This window comes from Pantherophis guttatus, chromosome 8 (genome assembly GCF_059756535.1).
Source record: "Pantherophis guttatus breed Tessera chromosome 8, ASM5975653v1, whole genome shotgun sequence".
In the NCBI taxonomy this organism is placed as follows: domain Eukaryota; kingdom Metazoa; phylum Chordata; class Lepidosauria; order Squamata; family Colubridae; genus Pantherophis; species Pantherophis guttatus.
The window spans coordinates 7299582-7316177 of NC_142070.1; the positions used below are offsets into that span (position 1 = coordinate 7299582).

The 16596-nt window shown below is 44.9% G+C and overlaps 1 protein-coding gene across 1 annotated transcript in view; it reads left to right on the top strand.

Moving 5' to 3' along the window:
- Positions 1–15709, top strand: part of GC (GC vitamin D binding protein) — a 51424-nt gene extending 35715 nt beyond the window's left edge. Inside the window, exons 7-13 of the mRNA XM_060687040.2 lie at positions 1932–2061; positions 5527–5729; positions 8052–8184; positions 9681–9778; positions 13258–13399; positions 15376–15464; positions 15672–15709. Coding sequence (XP_060543023.2) covers positions 1932–2061; positions 5527–5729; positions 8052–8184; positions 9681–9778; positions 13258–13399; positions 15376–15435 — 766 coding nt within the window. The 3' untranslated portion in view covers positions 15436–15464; positions 15672–15709. The remainder of the gene's footprint in view (positions 1–1931; positions 2062–5526; positions 5730–8051; positions 8185–9680; positions 9779–13257; positions 13400–15375; positions 15465–15671) is intronic.
- The last annotated feature ends 887 nt before the right edge of the window (positions 15710–16596 follow it).

Consider the following 16596-nt stretch of genomic DNA (forward strand, 5'->3'; position numbering starts at 1 on the left):
GAATCATGGCATTGCACTGAAAACACCATTTTTTTTTCTTTCTTCTCTTTCACCTTCTCCTTTTTCTCTTTCTCCTTCTCCATCTCCTTTCTCCTCCTCCATCTCCTCTTTCTCCTTCTCTTTCTCCTTCTCCTTCTCCTCCTCCATTCCTCTGTCTTCTTCTCCTTTTTCTCCTTCTCCTCCATCTCTTCTTTCTCCTCCTCCATCTCCTCTTCTTTCTCCTCCTCCGCCTCCATCTCCATCTCCTCTTTCTCCTTCTCCTTTTTCTCCTTCTCTTCCTCCTCCATTCCTCTTTCTCCTTCTCCTTCTCCTTCTCCATTCCTCTGTCTCCTTCTCCTTTTTCTCCTTCTCCTCCTCCATCTCCTCTTTCTCCTTCTCTTTCTCCTTCTCCTTCTCCTTCTCCTCCATTCCTCTGTCTCCTTCTCCTTTTTCTCCTTCGCTTCCTCCTCCTCCATCTCCTCTTTCTCCTTCTCTTTCTCCTTCTCCTTCTCCTTCTCCTCCATTCCCCCTGTCTCCTTCTCCTTTTTCTCCTTCCTCCTCCTCCATCTCCTCTTTCTCCTTCTCCTTAATGTGGGGTAATGTGACTGGGTGGGCGTGGCCAATTTTTTTTTTTTTACTGACAGTCCCAACTGAGTTGCCTGATCAGCAGAGGCTTTTTTTCTTTTAAATGCCTCTGACAATCAGGCAACTCAGCTGGGATCATCAGAGGCTTTTAAAAGCATTTTTTCTACAACCTCTGAAAAAGTTGTAGAAAAAAATGCTTTTAAAAGTCTTTGACAATCCCAGCTGAGCCACACGATCATCAGAGACTTTTTTTTTTACTTTTAAAAGCATTTATTCAGCTGAAGAGGTTGTAGAAAAAATGCTTTTAAAAGTTAAAAAAAAAAGTCTCTGATGATTGTGTGGCTCAGCTGGGTATGGGGGGTAGGCAGGGATTTTTGCTACCGGTTCTCTGAACCACCCGCCTCCATCGCTACCGGATCGGGTGATCCGGTCTGAACCGGGAGCATTTCACCTCTGGTGTGTACCCGCCTGAACCCCCAAAATGCAATGCATGTGTGGTCCCTGTCCATGTGCCTTAGTCCCCTGCGTATGCACCCTGGTCTCCACGCTTTTACGTATGCCCCCGCAAGTGGCCGGCCCTATGTGCATGCACACACGCCCCACCCCGAACATCCCTGTGCATGTGTGCATGGCCCCTTGCTCATGCATGCACCCCAGCCCCCAGTCATGCATGCACCCCCCCATACGCACCCCGCTCCCTGCTCATGCACAGCAGAGACCCGAAGACCAGCTGGTTGGCAGGAGGCGCGTGTGCATGCACAGTGGACCTGAACTGGGACGATGGCTCGCGTGCCATCAGAGAGGGCGCTGCGTGCCACCTCTGGCATGCGTGCCATAGGTTCGCCATCACGAACATAGCTGAATGACTTTCTGGGTTAGAGGACAGACCAACTGGAACAATCATATTGGGGAAGGGAAAATTCCATTTTAGCAGATCAAATTGTCAGATAACACTCAAAGGTCTGTCAGAATTCAAGAATTACTTGCTTTGCTTTTCTCAGTATTGACTTCCAATTCATCGCCTAGCAGCCTAAATGTCATATCAATTCGACAGCCACAACACCAGTGAAGAGAATTACAAATAGCTACCACTACGCTCTACTGCAGAGATGTCCGACTTTGGCAACTTTAAGATCTGTTGGACTTCAACTCCCAGAATTCCCCAGCCAGCATTGGGGGAATTCTGAGAACTGAATTCTGGGAGTTGAAGTCCAACAGGTCTTAAAGTTGCCAAGGTTGTGACACCTCTATTCTACAGTATCAAAAATGCTTAGGAAAGCCAGACATTTTTAAGTGGCTAATTCAACTCTTGGTTGGCTAAATTCTCTCTTTTTCTTCTTCTTCTTCTCTTCCCTAATGCTCTCTAGCTACTTAATAAAATTCACCCAGCAGACTCCAAGCCTGTCCTTTGAGAATGCCAGAAACCTCGCTGGAGAAACATCTGAAATTCTTTCCAAGTGCTGCGATAGTTTGGAAGAAAATTGTTTCCAGAATGAGGTGAGTGAGCAAGAAAGGCAGGCAAACCCCCTTAGGTCTTATTTCTACAATTTGTATGACTAGAAATCAGTGGTGGGATTCAAATAATTTAACAACCGGTTCTCGTGGCCATAGTGGGCATGGCCAGGGGGTGTGACAGGCAGCACTCAGCGTCCTGCACCCCCCTGGGAGCAAAAACGGGCTGCGGGAGGGGGGTCTACCACCACCCGTGCCCCATTTTGGGCCCAGGAGGCCTCCCTGAAGCCTCCTGGGAGCAAAAATGGGCCTGTGGGGCATCCTGTTTTGGGCATAGGAGGCCTCCCTGCACTTACCCCAGAACCAAAATGGGACACATGGGGACTCCTGGAAGGGGCAGGGCAGGGAGGGGCGGGGCTAGCCAGCAATTTAACTACCGGTTAGCCTGAACTGGCCCGAACCGGCTGAATCCCACCCCTGGACTAGATGATCCAGCTCTTGCTGGACTTGACTTCCAGCAGGGCAGCGATGTTGTGGCCCGTCAGCGGCCTGTGCAGATTGTAGCTGATTCCGACAACGAGGAGGCTAGTGTGGTGCTACGTCAGCAGCCTGTGCCGCTGGCGCTCAAGTTGGACAGTGAGGAGACTGGAGAAGATGTGGTGCCAGAGGCAGGGATTCAACCAGGGCCTTCAGAACCTCCAGAAGCTCCTTTAAGTGAAGAGGAGGAAGAAGAGGAGCCTCTTCTCAATGCACGGGCGCGCAGAGCTGCCAAAAGGCAGGAGTGGCTCCTCAGGAGGCGGTCTCCTCGAGAGTAAGGCTTGGGGCTAATTGGCCACTCCCTTAGCCTATTTAAGGAGGAACGCTGACTGAAGCAATTTGCAGGGAACAACTTCGTTCACTCTCCTTCATTTCTGCAAAATTGCTTCTGGGCTTTCAGCCAACTCTAGTAAGACTGTGATTCCCTTATCTTAGAATTCCGGTAGGCTGTTAAGACAGTTCATTAACAGCCTTTGAATGATAAAGACTCAGTTATTTGAGTAAAATAAGCTTTGTATAGAGTTTGTGTGTGCTGCGTTCTTTGGGGTCCGTAGCTGGGGAAGAACAAGCGATGAAGAGGAGGAATAATTATGGGGGCAGGAGAATTCACTAACCATATCTGAAGATATTATATTGTCAGATCTTCTCTAAATTCTAACTTAAAATGATCAAGGCCTGGTCATCCTGTGCAATTCTCTTGCAATGCCCTAAGCTATCGACAGTCCTCGACATACGACCACGACTCAGCCCAAAGTTCTATGCCTAAGGGAGACAGTTGTTAAGTGAGTTTTGCCCCATTTTATAACCTTGTTGCCAGAGTTGTTAAGTGAACCACTGCAGTTGTTAAGTTAGAAACACGGCTGTTAAGTGAATCTGGCTTCCCCCTTCACTTTGCTTGTCAGAAGGTCACAAAACGGGATCACATGACCCCATCATAAATACATGCCAGTTGCCAAGCATCTGAATCAGTGGTGAAATCCAAATCTTTTTAACTACCGGGTCTCTGGGCGTGGCTTGGTGGGCGTGGCAAGGGAAGGATACTGCAAAATCTCCATTCCCACCCCACTCCTGGGGGAAGGATACTGCAAAATCTCCATTCCCACCCCACTCCTGGGGGAAGGATATTGCAAAATCCCCATTCCCATCCCACTCTGGGGCCAGCCAGAGGTAGTATTTGCCAGTTCTCCGAACTACTCAAAATTTCCGCTACCGGTTCTCCAGAACCTGTCAGAACCTGCTGGATTTCACCCCTGATCTGAATGTTGATCACACGAGATCATGAAGATGCTGCAATCGTGTACATGGTTTTACATAAGTTTTTATGTGGTTGTACATAACGTACATAGAGATTCTCAGTCATCCAGGTCATGATTGTCCCAAAGGTGCTTTTTTTCAGGAGGCAACTGGACTTTCTGTTTTTTTTTCTTTTGAAGATGTTTCACTCCTCATCCAAGAAGCTTCTTCAGCTCTGACAGGATAGTGGGGAATGGAAGGATTTATATTCCTTGCAGTCAGATGGTCATTTGCATCCTTTTAGAGGGTGATCACTTCAAATGCAAATGACCAGCTGTCTGCGAGGAATATAAATCAGATACAGATGAACAGAGTTGGAAGGGACCTTATAGGTCATCTAGTCCAACCCCCCGCTCAAACAGGAGACCCTACACCTGTGATGGCGAACCTATAGGTGGCACACAGAGCCATATCGTTGGGCACGTGAGCTCAGTTCTGGCACACATGCATCCATCAGCCAACTGATTTTCGGGCCTTCTGGGCCCACTGGAAGTCAGCAAACAGGCCATTTCCGGCCTTTGGAGGGGCTCCAGGGAGGGTGGGGAAGGCCATTTTCGCCCTCCCCAGGCTCCTAGAAAGGCTCTGGAGCCTGGGGAGGGTGAAAAACGGGCCTACGGGCCTGTCATGCCATCACATGCCAAAAGCAAGGGAAGCGCGGGGGGTGTGTCACACACACATGCGCGGGGGCGGGGCACATAGAATTATGGGTGTGGGCACGCACACACGCAATCCCCCTGCACTCCCCCTACATTTGGCACATGATGGCAAAAAGGTTAGCCATCACTGCCCTACACTATTTCTGACAAATGGCAGCCCAATCTCTTCTTGAAAGTCTCAAGTGATGAAGCTCCCACAACTTCCGAAGGCAACTTCTGTTCCATGGGTTGATTGTTCTCACTGTCCTTCGATTCTCCACTATCTTGTCAGAGCTGAAGAAGCTTCTTGGATGAGAAGCAAAATGTCTTCCAAAGGAAAAACAAGGAAGTCCAGTTGCCTTCTGAAAAACCACATCATGGTTTTACATAAGTGTAAAAAAAACGGTCATAAGTCGTGTCAGAGTTTGTTGCAGCACACACAATCAGACAATTCAGCAGGATTCAAAACTTCTTTATATATATATAAAACATATAAGACAACTATGCAATACCCATGATGGTTTTTCCAACGTGGTAGAGCGGAGAAATAGCATGTACGAACGCAGCACAAAATGGAAGCACAAAATGGAGGAAGCAAAATGGAGGAGGGAGAAGCTAGTGCTCTCAAGCTTATATACAGAACAGTTAAGCCACGCCCAGGCTCCAAACTGTCTCTTATGGCCCCATACAACAAATACTATGTTTCAGTTACCAAACAGTCCCCATTGGCTGACCTGTTGCTATGCCTATTCCAGTTCATGAATATACTGACAAGTCTCTTTTTCAATGCTGTTATACTGTCAATCATTTTAAAAAATGGCTATAAGTTAAGGACTACCTGAATTGGGATCTTCTCACTTCCCAGCAGAAATTTTGGGCTTTATTGTGATCGTAACTCAAGGGCAACCTGTATTTTTATTTTTAAAAAAAAATCAAAAGGAGAAGGTTGACGTTCTTTCCAAGGAAGCCATGAACTCTTCGGTCAAATGCTATCAGTCCTGTTGTGTGTATTGTGTTGCAAAGGCAATGTCCTCCTGTCTTCCAGCTCAAACTTCACATCGCCCACATCTGCAATACTGCCTGTGGCGGGAATGAAAGACTCAGAACCTGTTGCAGTTCTAAAGATGATGTGGGAAAATACTTGTGCATTTACTCGCTCCCGTGGGATAAGCATTCCCAGGTCCCTCAGGTTCCCAGTTCGGTTGACGAAGGTGCCTGCGGAGAAGATGGCGAACTAGACATATATCGGTAAGAGGATTTGGAGCCATTTTTCTCCTTCTCTAGGGGCAGGATTTGCATGCAGTGCTTTCCAACCGTTTCATAGGAATTTGAGAAAGAAGGTCACTCGCTCTAGAACCCAGAAATGTCTTTATTTTTTTAGACTCATACCCTGCCTTCCCTTCAGGAGCTCAGGAGAACATACATAGTTCCCCTTCTTCACTTCTTTCCCCAACATCAGTGGTGGGATTGATCCGGTTTGGGCCGGTTCGGGCGAACCGGAAGTTAAATTGCTGGCTGGCCCCACCCCTTCCAGGAGTCCCCGCATGCCCCATTTTGGCTCCCAGGTAAATGCAGGGAAGCCCACTAGGCCCAAAACGGGGCATGGGGGGACCCCACGGCCTGTTTTTGCTCCCAGGAGGCTGCAGGGAGACCTACTAGATCCAAAACAGGGGGCAGGGGTGCAGCGTTCCCCCTCCGCACCCTGTTTTCGCTCCCTGGGAGGTGCAGGAGGCCGAGTGCTGTCTGTCACACCCCCTGGCCATGCCCACCATGGCCACGCCCACCCAGCCGGTCATTAGGGCAGAGAACCAGTTATTAAATTATTTGATTTCCACCACTGCCCAACATCAATTGTGTGAAGTATGTTGGGATGAAGGAGAGGACCTGGGCTAAGGTCACTCAGGAAGTGGCCAGGATTGAGACCAAACTGGGTGTTAAGGAATTCGCAGAGCAACCCTTGAGTAGCAAGGGTGTGCACATGAAAGCGATTGAGAGCAGTTGCGAACAAACACAGCCAACACACAGATACACTGAGTTGTGTTTACTTTTAGGAAATAGTAATAAGGCACAGTCCAATAAACAGTCCAGGTCATACACAGATAAAGCAGTAGATAGTAAAACAATAGTCCAGGGATATTCCAATAACAAAGTCTTCTTACCAGTCGTCGTAGTCATACACAATAAACAGTTGCAAACAGTAGCAAACACAGCAAAAAGCAATAATGATCAGCTGCGAGCAATAATGGTCAGCAAAGAGAGAAACAAACCATGTTTCAAGCTCCCTCTTAAGGACATTGGCTACAGGGCTAACCAATCAGGACACAATACGATGCAATACAGCAATACAGTCTTAAAGCTGTAGTGAGGGTTTATATATTGCCAACTCAACAAGTTAGGTAATTATCATTTCCTAACACTGGGTCTCATCGCTACATCTCTTTGATCTAAGGCAACGTTATCCAGAGGGATCAATATTTGTCAGTATTCCCAACGATCCAAAGGCCAATATTTTTGATAAGGTGAATCCAGAGGAATGAAATCCAGAGAAAGCAAGACAGTCTGTGATCCAAACGTCTATGGCAGGGGTGTCCAACTCAATTTCATTGAGGGCCGCATCAGGGCCGGACCGTGGTTGACCTCGGGGGGCTGGGGGGGGCTGGCCGTCTGGGTGGGTGTGGCCAACGGGGAATCTGGGAAGCCAGATTCACTTAGCAACCGTGTTACTAAGTGATTCGCTGAACAACTGTGGCAAGAAAGGTTGAAAAAGGGGACTAATTTCCCTTAACCACTGTCTCACTTAGCAACATAAACTTTGGGCTCAGAGATTTATTTATTTTATTTTATTTTATTTTTCAATTTATATACTGCTCTTCTCCCTGAGGACTCAGGGCGATGCACAGCCAGAATTAAAAACATGAAATACAAATATTAAAAACAATTAAAATCTATATAAATTTGGCCCAAAATTTAAAAAACCACAAACCAATTAAACATTTAAAATTTTTTAAAAAATTTCTTCCTAAGCCAGCCCGGTTTGCTGGAAAAAGTGGGTTTTAAGGGCACGGCGGAAGGCACTGAGGTCTTGGATTCTCCTTATCTCTGGGGGCAGCTGATTCCAGAGGGTAGGTGCCCCCACGGAGAAGGCCCTCCCCCTGGGGGTCACCAGCCTACATTGTTTGGCTGATGGCACCCTGAGGAGGCCCTCTCTGTGGGAGCGCACGGGTCGGTGGGAGGTCGTCGGTAGCAGCAGGCGGTCTCGAAGATAGCTAGGCCCTATGCCATGGAGCGCTTTAAAGGTGATAACCAGCACCTTGAAGCGCACCCGGAAGACCACCGGGAGCCAGTGCAGCTCGCGCAGGAGCGGTGTTACATGGGAGCGCCATGCTGCTCCCATCACTACCCGCGCTGCTGAGATAGCCATCAGTTGAGGACTACCTGTATTAGAATCGTACGCCGTCCATCTCTCCTAAAGAAGTTGTGTTATTGTTGATGTTGTAGAGCTCAGGGCCTCAATGGACACCAAAGTTCCACTTTTCTGCCATACTTTTTTTTTTTTTTTCCTTTTTGCAGTAATATTTATGACGTGGCCCGGTTATACACCCGTGCTCCAGAGGCTCTTCTCATTACCTTATATTCTGCCAGCCAAACTGCCACGAGTGATTGCTGTGGCCTACCAGACCCCAAAGCATGTTTCGCGGAGAAGGTAACAATTCAGAATCTCCTGAGGTAAAGTCAGGCACAAAAGATCAGGTCCCTGTGTGAAGAAGGTCCAAATAAACTGATTTATGGCTAAACAGCCTATCCACAGGAATCTTCTCAACTATTGGTCAGTACCTGCTTGGAGTTAGATAAAGGTCAAAGGAATTCAGAGGAGATTGGACTTAAGTTTTCTTATGACTGTGTAGGGATTCTAGGCTGATCCCTCTTTTAACTCCACCCTCTGGTTCTGCCACTGGTTCTCCTACTGATGTAGATGTAGATGTAGAGACAGAGAGGGAGGGAGAGAATAGAGATAGACAGAAAGAGAGATAGAGATAGAGACAGAGGTGAAATTCAGCTGGTTCTATCCGGGTCAGGGGAACCGGTAGCGGCAGCTGTGTGAGGCTCCACCCACTCGCGCCTTTTGAAAGCATTTTTTTAAAACCTCTTCGCCAAAGAGGTTGTAGATAGGGTTGCCAGGTCTGCTTCCAAAAAATAGCGGACAAGCGGGGTGAGGGGGTGGGGTTAAGTAGTAAAAAAAATTTTTAAAAAAATTTACAATTAAATTATATATTTTCTTACAAACATTTTAACACGTATTAAAATAATCACTTCAAAACTTTACTTAAAATTCAAAACATCAAATATATTATAATAATATGTAAAATATTAAATTACGTTTTACTTTGCTGTCGTGTGCATTTTTTAATTTGACTGCGCAGCTTTTATCAATTCTTTGTGTTGAAGGAATAATTCTTTAATTTCAGTACAACGTTGAGAAATATTAAAAAAATATACAAAGTTCGCTTCGAACCGATGGTACAAGCAGTCGGTTACGTTCGTCAGTCCACAAATTTCCCATGACGCTGAAAATTCGTTCAACGTTTGCATTTGATACCGGAATTGATGCACAATACTGGAACAGTTTCAGTAAACTCGGAGCTGGCTCTTTCATTCTAACTTATGAAAAAAAAGACAAAACGCGATTCTCCTATCCTTAGTCTCTTAGACTGTACAGCTTTAGATTATGTACCATTTCATCATAAAGCTTTTGAATAAAAAAATGTCCACTATTTTGTGGGAAAAAAAATAGTGAACATAATGTGAAAAAAACGGACTGTCCACTCAAATAGTGGACACCTGGCAACTCTAGTTGTAGAAAAAACTTTCAACTTTTTTTTAACTTTTAAAAGTTAAAAAAAAAATGGCCACGCCCACCCAGTCACATTAACCCCTCCCACCAAGCCACGCCCACAGAACCAGTAGTAACAAATTTTAGATTTCATCACTGGCAGGGGTTCACTTAACAATTGTGGCAAGGAAAGTCATAAAATGGGGGGGGAGGACTCGCTTAACCACCGTCTCGCTTAGCAACAGAAATGTTGGGCTGAATTGTGGTCGTAAGTCGAGGACTACCTGTATTGGGGGCACTTTGCTGGAATACTTTACAACGTGGTAATATTCTTCCTTAACGCAACGATACTTTTTTCTGAATTCTAGGATTTGAAAACAATAGCCCCACTGCACGCTTTGATTGAAAAAGGAAATGAGATTTGTGGGGAATATTCCGATCACACGTATGTGGAATTCCTCAAGAGGTAAAGTTTTAACATATTTGCATGGAAATTTATATTCTATCACACTTTAGAGCAGACTCAAACTCAACTAATTTTTAAATATCTTTTAGTATTTTATACATTCAATTTTAAAAATTGGTTTTAAATAGTTTGGGGTTTTAAATTTGTCGGGGCCAAAATTATTTAATTTGATTTTATTCTACTTTTAAATTTTGTATGTATGTGTTTTATTGTTTGGCTGTGCACCGCCCTGAGTCCTTCGGGAGTAGGGCGGTATAGAAATCTAATAAAATAAATAAATAAATAAATAAATAAGGCCCACCGGCCCGATCCAGCCCACAAGATGCTTAGATCTGGTGTGGGGCCGCCCTGGAAACAGTGAAGGACCGGCCTGCAGTGCCTCTGCTAGTGAAAACGGAGCTCGGGGTGGGGGGCGCACGAGACCCTCCTGGGCTCCATTTTTGGCCGCAACGGCTTCCTGCAGTCCCCTGCCAGCAAAAACAGAGGGCTCCATTTTCGCTGGCAGAGGGCTACCAAAAGAAACTAAAAACAAAGCAAAAGGAGAAATATTTCCCCTTTTGCATTTGAGCATGCCAAGAAGGGACGGGAAAGGAGAAAGGGAAAGAGGAAGGCCAAAGAAAAAGAAAGGAAGATGGGAAGAGAGCAAGGAAGAAAAAAGAAGGAAAGAGGGGAAGAAGGAAGAAAGGGAGGGAGGGAGGGAGGGAAAGGAAGGAAAGAAATAAGAAAGGGAGGGAGGGAGGAAGGGAGAAAGGAAGGAGGGAAGGAAGGAAAAGAGGAAGGGAGGGAGGAAAAGGAAGGAAAAAAATAAGAAAGGGAGGGAGGCAGGGAGGGAGGGAGGAAGGAGGGAAGGAAGGAAAAGAGGAAGGGAAGGAGGAAAAGAGGAAGGGAAGAAATAAGGGAGGGAGGGAGGGAGGAAGGGAGGAAAAGAGGAAGGAAAGAAGGGAGGGAGGGAGGGAGGGAGGGAGGAAAAGAGAAAGGAAAGAAATAAGGAAGGGAGGGAGGGAGGGAGGAAGGAAGGAAGGAGGGAAGGAAGGAAAAGAGGAAGGGAGGGAGGAAAAGAGGAAGGAAAGAAATAAGGGAGGGAGGAAGGGAGGCAGGGAGGGAGGAAGGAAGGAGGGAAGGAAGGAAAAGAGGAAGGGAAGGAGGAAAAGAGGAAGGAAAGAAATAAGGGAGGGAGGGAGGAAGGGAGGAAAAGAGGAAGGAAGGGAGGAAAAGAGGAAGGAAAGAAGGGAGGGAGGGAGGGAGGAAAAAAGAAAGGAAAGAAATAAGGAAGGGAGGGAGGGAGGGAGGAAGGAAGGCTAATAGAAATCTAGCAATATACAGGTAGTCCTCAACTTATGACCTCAATTGAACCCAACATTTCTGTTGTTTGTGGAGAGTGAGGGAACTTCTGAGAGAAGTCCTGCCTTAGCACTTGGTCACCACAGCTGCCCCCAACACGGGTGATGTCGAGCTGGCCACGCCCACCCTGGCCACATCCACCCCAGCCCCCCCAAGGTCAAACACAACCCTGATGCGGCCCTTAATGAAATCGACACCCCCATCTTAGAGGTTGTCTATCTGACCAATGATCATTTTCTCAAAGGAATCAACTGAAATGGATGGTTTCAATTTTCAATCTGATAAGATACGTTTGATTAATCAAGTTGTCATCTCCAGCTGGGCTCTCCTCCAAAATCTGCATTTTTTTTTTGTGTCCATATTTACTCTTATTATACTGCTCAGCCTCAGTATAATAAGAGTCCAACATTTCTGTTGTGAAGGGAAACGTTAAGTGAGTTTTTCCCTGTTTTACGACCTTGCTTGCCACCGTTGTTAAGTGGATCATTGCACTTGTTAAGATAGTAACACGGTCGTGAAGGTGAATCTGGCTTCCCCGTTGATTTTGCTGGTCAGAAGGTCGGAAAAGATGATGACGTGACCCCGGGACTCTACAAACCGTCATAAATACGAGTCAGTTGCCCAGCATCTGAATTTTGATCACATGACTGTGGGGCTATTGAAACAATTGTAAATACAAAAGACGGTCATAAGTCACTTTTTTCAGTGATGTGACTTCGAACGGTCACTAAATGAACTGTTGTAAGTCGAGGACTACTGTACTGTATACAGTAAAACATGCGTATCAAAACCTGAGTTTCATTGACTGTTTTTCTGTAAATTGGGCTCAATCTGTGAAAAGAAAAAAAGAGACAAACTGTCAGAGTTTCTTGCAAAAAATCAAATCCAGAAGCACCCACAGATAAACTGATTCAGCAGGATTCATTAACTTCTTTATATACATAATAATAGATGAAGTATTTACAATACCGATATCAGAGTTCTTCTTCAATGTAGTAGCAGTTACAACACAAGGCAGGAGAGAACAGTTAGTTTCATTTTAGCAGAGCAGACAAGCATACAAGGACTGCTTGGTTTTAGTTTCAATTCTCTGCACAGAATCAGAAGCTGCAGACTAAGACACACCCTGGCTCCTCTCTGTCTCAGCTCCCAATTGGCTGACTTGGTTGCTATGCCTATTCATTGGCTGACCTTGTTACCATGTCTTCCCAGTCATGAATATTCTAACACAAACTTTGACTTTGTATCTACTTCAACCACCTACATTTGTGGTAGCCCTCAGAGGCTGAACATTTCAAATCCTCCCTCAAAAAAAACATCGTTTAGCTGTAATGCTGTTATGAATGTAGACCTAACTGGCTTGAAAATACAGATATAGGTAGTCCTTGACTTACCACAATTCGTTTAGTGACGGTTTGAAGTGACAACAGCAGTGAAAAAGTTGACTTATGACCATTTTATGACCGTTGCAGCATCCTTTTGGTCACATGATCAAAATTTAGACGCTTTGGCAACTGACTCATATTTATGACGGTGTCCTTGTCAGGGCATTGATTAATCCCATCCTGGCTCTGGGATAATCGTACCTTGATTACGAGGAGCGGATCGTGACTTTTCCTTGCGAGAACATTTTAAGAAAACAAACCCGAAGAAATATCTTCTAAGAAAACTCATTTATTTGTTATAAAGAAAAAGAAAACATCTCACTAGCTAAAATAATTACATCTTGGCAACGAGGTCTCCTGCCGGACCTCTCCTGGCAAGAGAACAAAGGAAGAAAAGAAAAGGAATGTGGACATGCGTAGTAGCATCAGAGATAAGGACTTGGCAAACTACGGAAAGTCTTATAGTTCAAAAATAGAGCTCAGCTGGTAAATATAAAAACGCAGTGACAGTCCTGAGGTGATGTGATCCCTTTTGGCAAGCGAGGTCGTAAAATGGGGCAAATCTCACTTAACAACAGTCTTGCTTAGCAACGGAAGCTTTCGTCTCTGCTGCGGTTGTACGCCGAGGTCTACCTGTACTATATTTTCTTGCCCCTGATTATATGAAATCAGATCTTGGTCATTTCTGAGGAATCTGTGTTTTCTTACCTTAAAAAGGGGGGATTGGTGATAACTTCCTATCTCAAATTTCAGACTTAGAGCAAATGCATTAACCCTGCTCCCCCCTGGTACTGTGGATGCTGAAGATCAGGTGTCTGCTTTGGTTGAACAAAGGACTAGTTACGTTACCAAGTGCTGTCATCTGAATGCACCTCCAACGTATTGTGGAATACAGGTAAGATCCGAGTTCACAAGTCTGTAGAGATGATCCGTTGTCCAGATCATGGTTACCCCAAAGGTGCTTTTTTCAGAAGGCAACTGGACTTCCTTTGTTTCTTTTCCTTTTGAAGGCGTTTTGCTCAGAGGTGAAATGCTCCCGGTTCGGACCAGATCGCCCGATCCGGTAGCGATGGCGGCGGGTGGTTCGGAGAACTGGTAGCAAAAATCCCTGCCCCCCCCCCATGCCCAGCTGAGCCGCACGATCATCAGAGATTATTTTTTTTTTACTTTTAAAAGCATTTTTTCTACAACCTCTTCCGACGAAAAAACGCTTTTAAAAGTAAAAAAAAAAAGCCTCTGATGATCCCGCAGCTCAGCTGGGATCATCAGAGGCTTTTTAAGCATTTTTTTCTGCAACCTCTTGGCCGAAGAGGTGGTAAAAAAAAATGCTTTGAAAAGTCTCTGACGATCCCAACTGAGTTGCCTGATCGGCAATAAGGCTTTTCAAAGCATTTTTTAAAAAGCCTCTCTGACGATCCCAGCTGAGTTTCCTGATCTGCAGAGAGGTATTTTTTAAAAAGCCTCTCTGACGATCCCAGCTGAGTTGCCTGATCGGCAATGAGGCTTTTCAAAGCATTTTTTAAAAAGTCTCTCTGACGATCCCAGCTGAGTTTCCTGATCTGCAGAGAGGTATTTTTTGAAAAGCCTCTCTGACGATCCCAGCTGATTTGCCTGATCGGCAGAGGCTTTTCAAAGCATTAGAAAAAATGCTTTGAAAAGTTTTTTTTTTAAGTTGGCCACGCCCACCCAGTCACATTATCCCCCCCACACACCAAGCCACGCCCACAGAACCGGTAGTAACAAATTTTACATTTCACTCCTGGTTTTACTTCTCATCCAAGAAGCTTCTTCAGCTCTGACTGGATGGTGGGGAATGGAAGGATTTATATTCTTTGCAGACAGCTGGTCATTTGCATCCTTTTTAGAGAATCGTTGAGGCCACTTGGAGGCTTATCTGTGTCCTCGGGGTCACCTGAGTTGATGCTCCTGGTTCCTGTAGTCTGCAATTTTTTTTCCTCCTGAAATCCATTCCTACTCTCGCACCTTTCAAAGGGTGTTCATCAAAGACTTTTAGTAATACAATTTGGGATGAACTCCCTTTGAATGGTGCGGGAGAATGAACGGATTTGAATGAATGAATCTGATCACCATCACTGAATTTTGAGAGGTGTTCGTTAATTTATTTATTTATTTATTTTTTAATTCGATTTATATGCCGCCCTTCTCCGGAGACTCAGGGCGGCTTACAATGCGTTAAGCAATAGCCTTCATACTTTTGTATATTTATACAAAGTCAGCTTATTGCCCCCACAAACTGGGTCCTCATTTCACCTACCTTAGAAAGGATGGAAGGCTGAGTCAACCTTGAGCCTGGTAAGATTTGAACCTGCAGAAATTGCAGGCAGCTGTGTTAATAACAGGGTAATTGGGATTTTTTATTGGCAGAGCAGACCTCATGAATATTTTTATTTATTTTTATTTTATTTATTATCAAATTTATAGACCGCCCTTCTCCCGAAGGACTCAGGGCGGTGTACAACCAAAGTAAAAAACATAAATACAAACATTAAAAACAATTTAAAAAGATCTATGTAAATTTGGCCCCAAAATTAAAAAGCAGTAACAAAACATATTAAAAACATTTAAAAAGCAATGGAATCGGAAACCAGATTAGGAAGTCATCTAAGAAGAAGCTGCGTTTATTTGTGCGTATGAGACTTGCTCCGCTTAGAGAATATTCATCGCATAAAACCTGTGGGGTTTTTTTTTTTACAGGAATTGATGAATCAAGTCTAGCGGGATGACACCAGATTGAGTGGAGATGGGACAATTGTCAAAATCTCTTATCCTAAAAATATACACTAGAGATTTGAGAGCTGTAACTGAATTAATCCATCAAGGTGTTATTGTTGTTATTGTTATTTTTTTCAGGTCAAAGATCCAGTGCCTACCATTTGTTTCCTAACTGACTGCATAGAAAACAAATCCTGAGAACATTCTCTTGTTAAAAAAATACTCAGGTAGGTGAGACACTAGAAAAAGTTAGTATTATATTCATTTATAATACTCTCCTAAGAATAGGAGGGGGGAAATTCCATACCAAAGTAATATGTAAGTTCTGGAATGCTTTTCTGTAGATGAACATAATAGTTTTCATTTTACGTTATATTCCTCCATCATCCTATTGTTAATTTTTCCCTCCATTTTTTTTCTCCTCTCTATCCCAGAAAGAAGAAGGAATTGAAATAAAGTGACACACAATCTATCATAAAGTCCAGAATTATTTCTGAAATGTTTGTCCAACATTTGCAAGCTGGAAGACAGGTTCCCATTAGAAAATGTCCATTATGTCATAGCAAAACGCTTCTTGTTTCAGCCTGCAGGTGGCAGTGTTACACCATCTATCAAATAGTATGACATTCTATCCTTCCCTCTTGCTGCTTCTCTGTGTTTCTTGGGGTGGAAGAAACAAAGTGAGGAGTTCTTGGTGTTCTCTGAGCTTGGTTATTTTCTTGCGACATTTCATTACCCAAACGAGGTGAAAACAACTGATGATGTTACCTAGTTTGGTAATGAAATGTCTGCAAGAAAAGAACCAAGCTCAAAGAGCGCCATAGACTTCACAGTCCTCCTCCTCCTCCTCCTCTCCACAAATCCCACTTCCCTCTAGCACTGATGACATCATCTAGTTTGGTAATGAAATGTCTCCAAGAAAACAACCAGGCTCAGAGAGCACCAAGTCCTCCTCCTCCTCCTCCTCCTCCTCCTCCTCCTCCTCCTCCCCCTCCTCCCCCTCCTCCTCCTCCTCCTCCTCCTCCTCCTCGCCACAAATCCCACTTCCCTCTAGCACTGATGACATCATCTAGTTTGGTAATGAAATGTCTCCAAGCAAACAACCAGGCTCAGAGAGCACCAAGTCCTCCTCCTCCTCCTCCTCCTCCTCCTCCTCCTCCTCCTCCTCCTCCTCCTCTTCCTCCTCCTCCTCCTCCTCCTCTTCCTCTTCCTCTTCCTCTTCCCCCTCCTCCTCCTCCTCCTCCTCCTCCTCCTCCTCCTCGCCACAAGCCCCATTTTAACACTGATGTGTTTGGGTCATGAAACCTCTGCAAGAAAACAACCAAGCTCGGAGAGCACCCAGGACCCCCTCATTTCAAC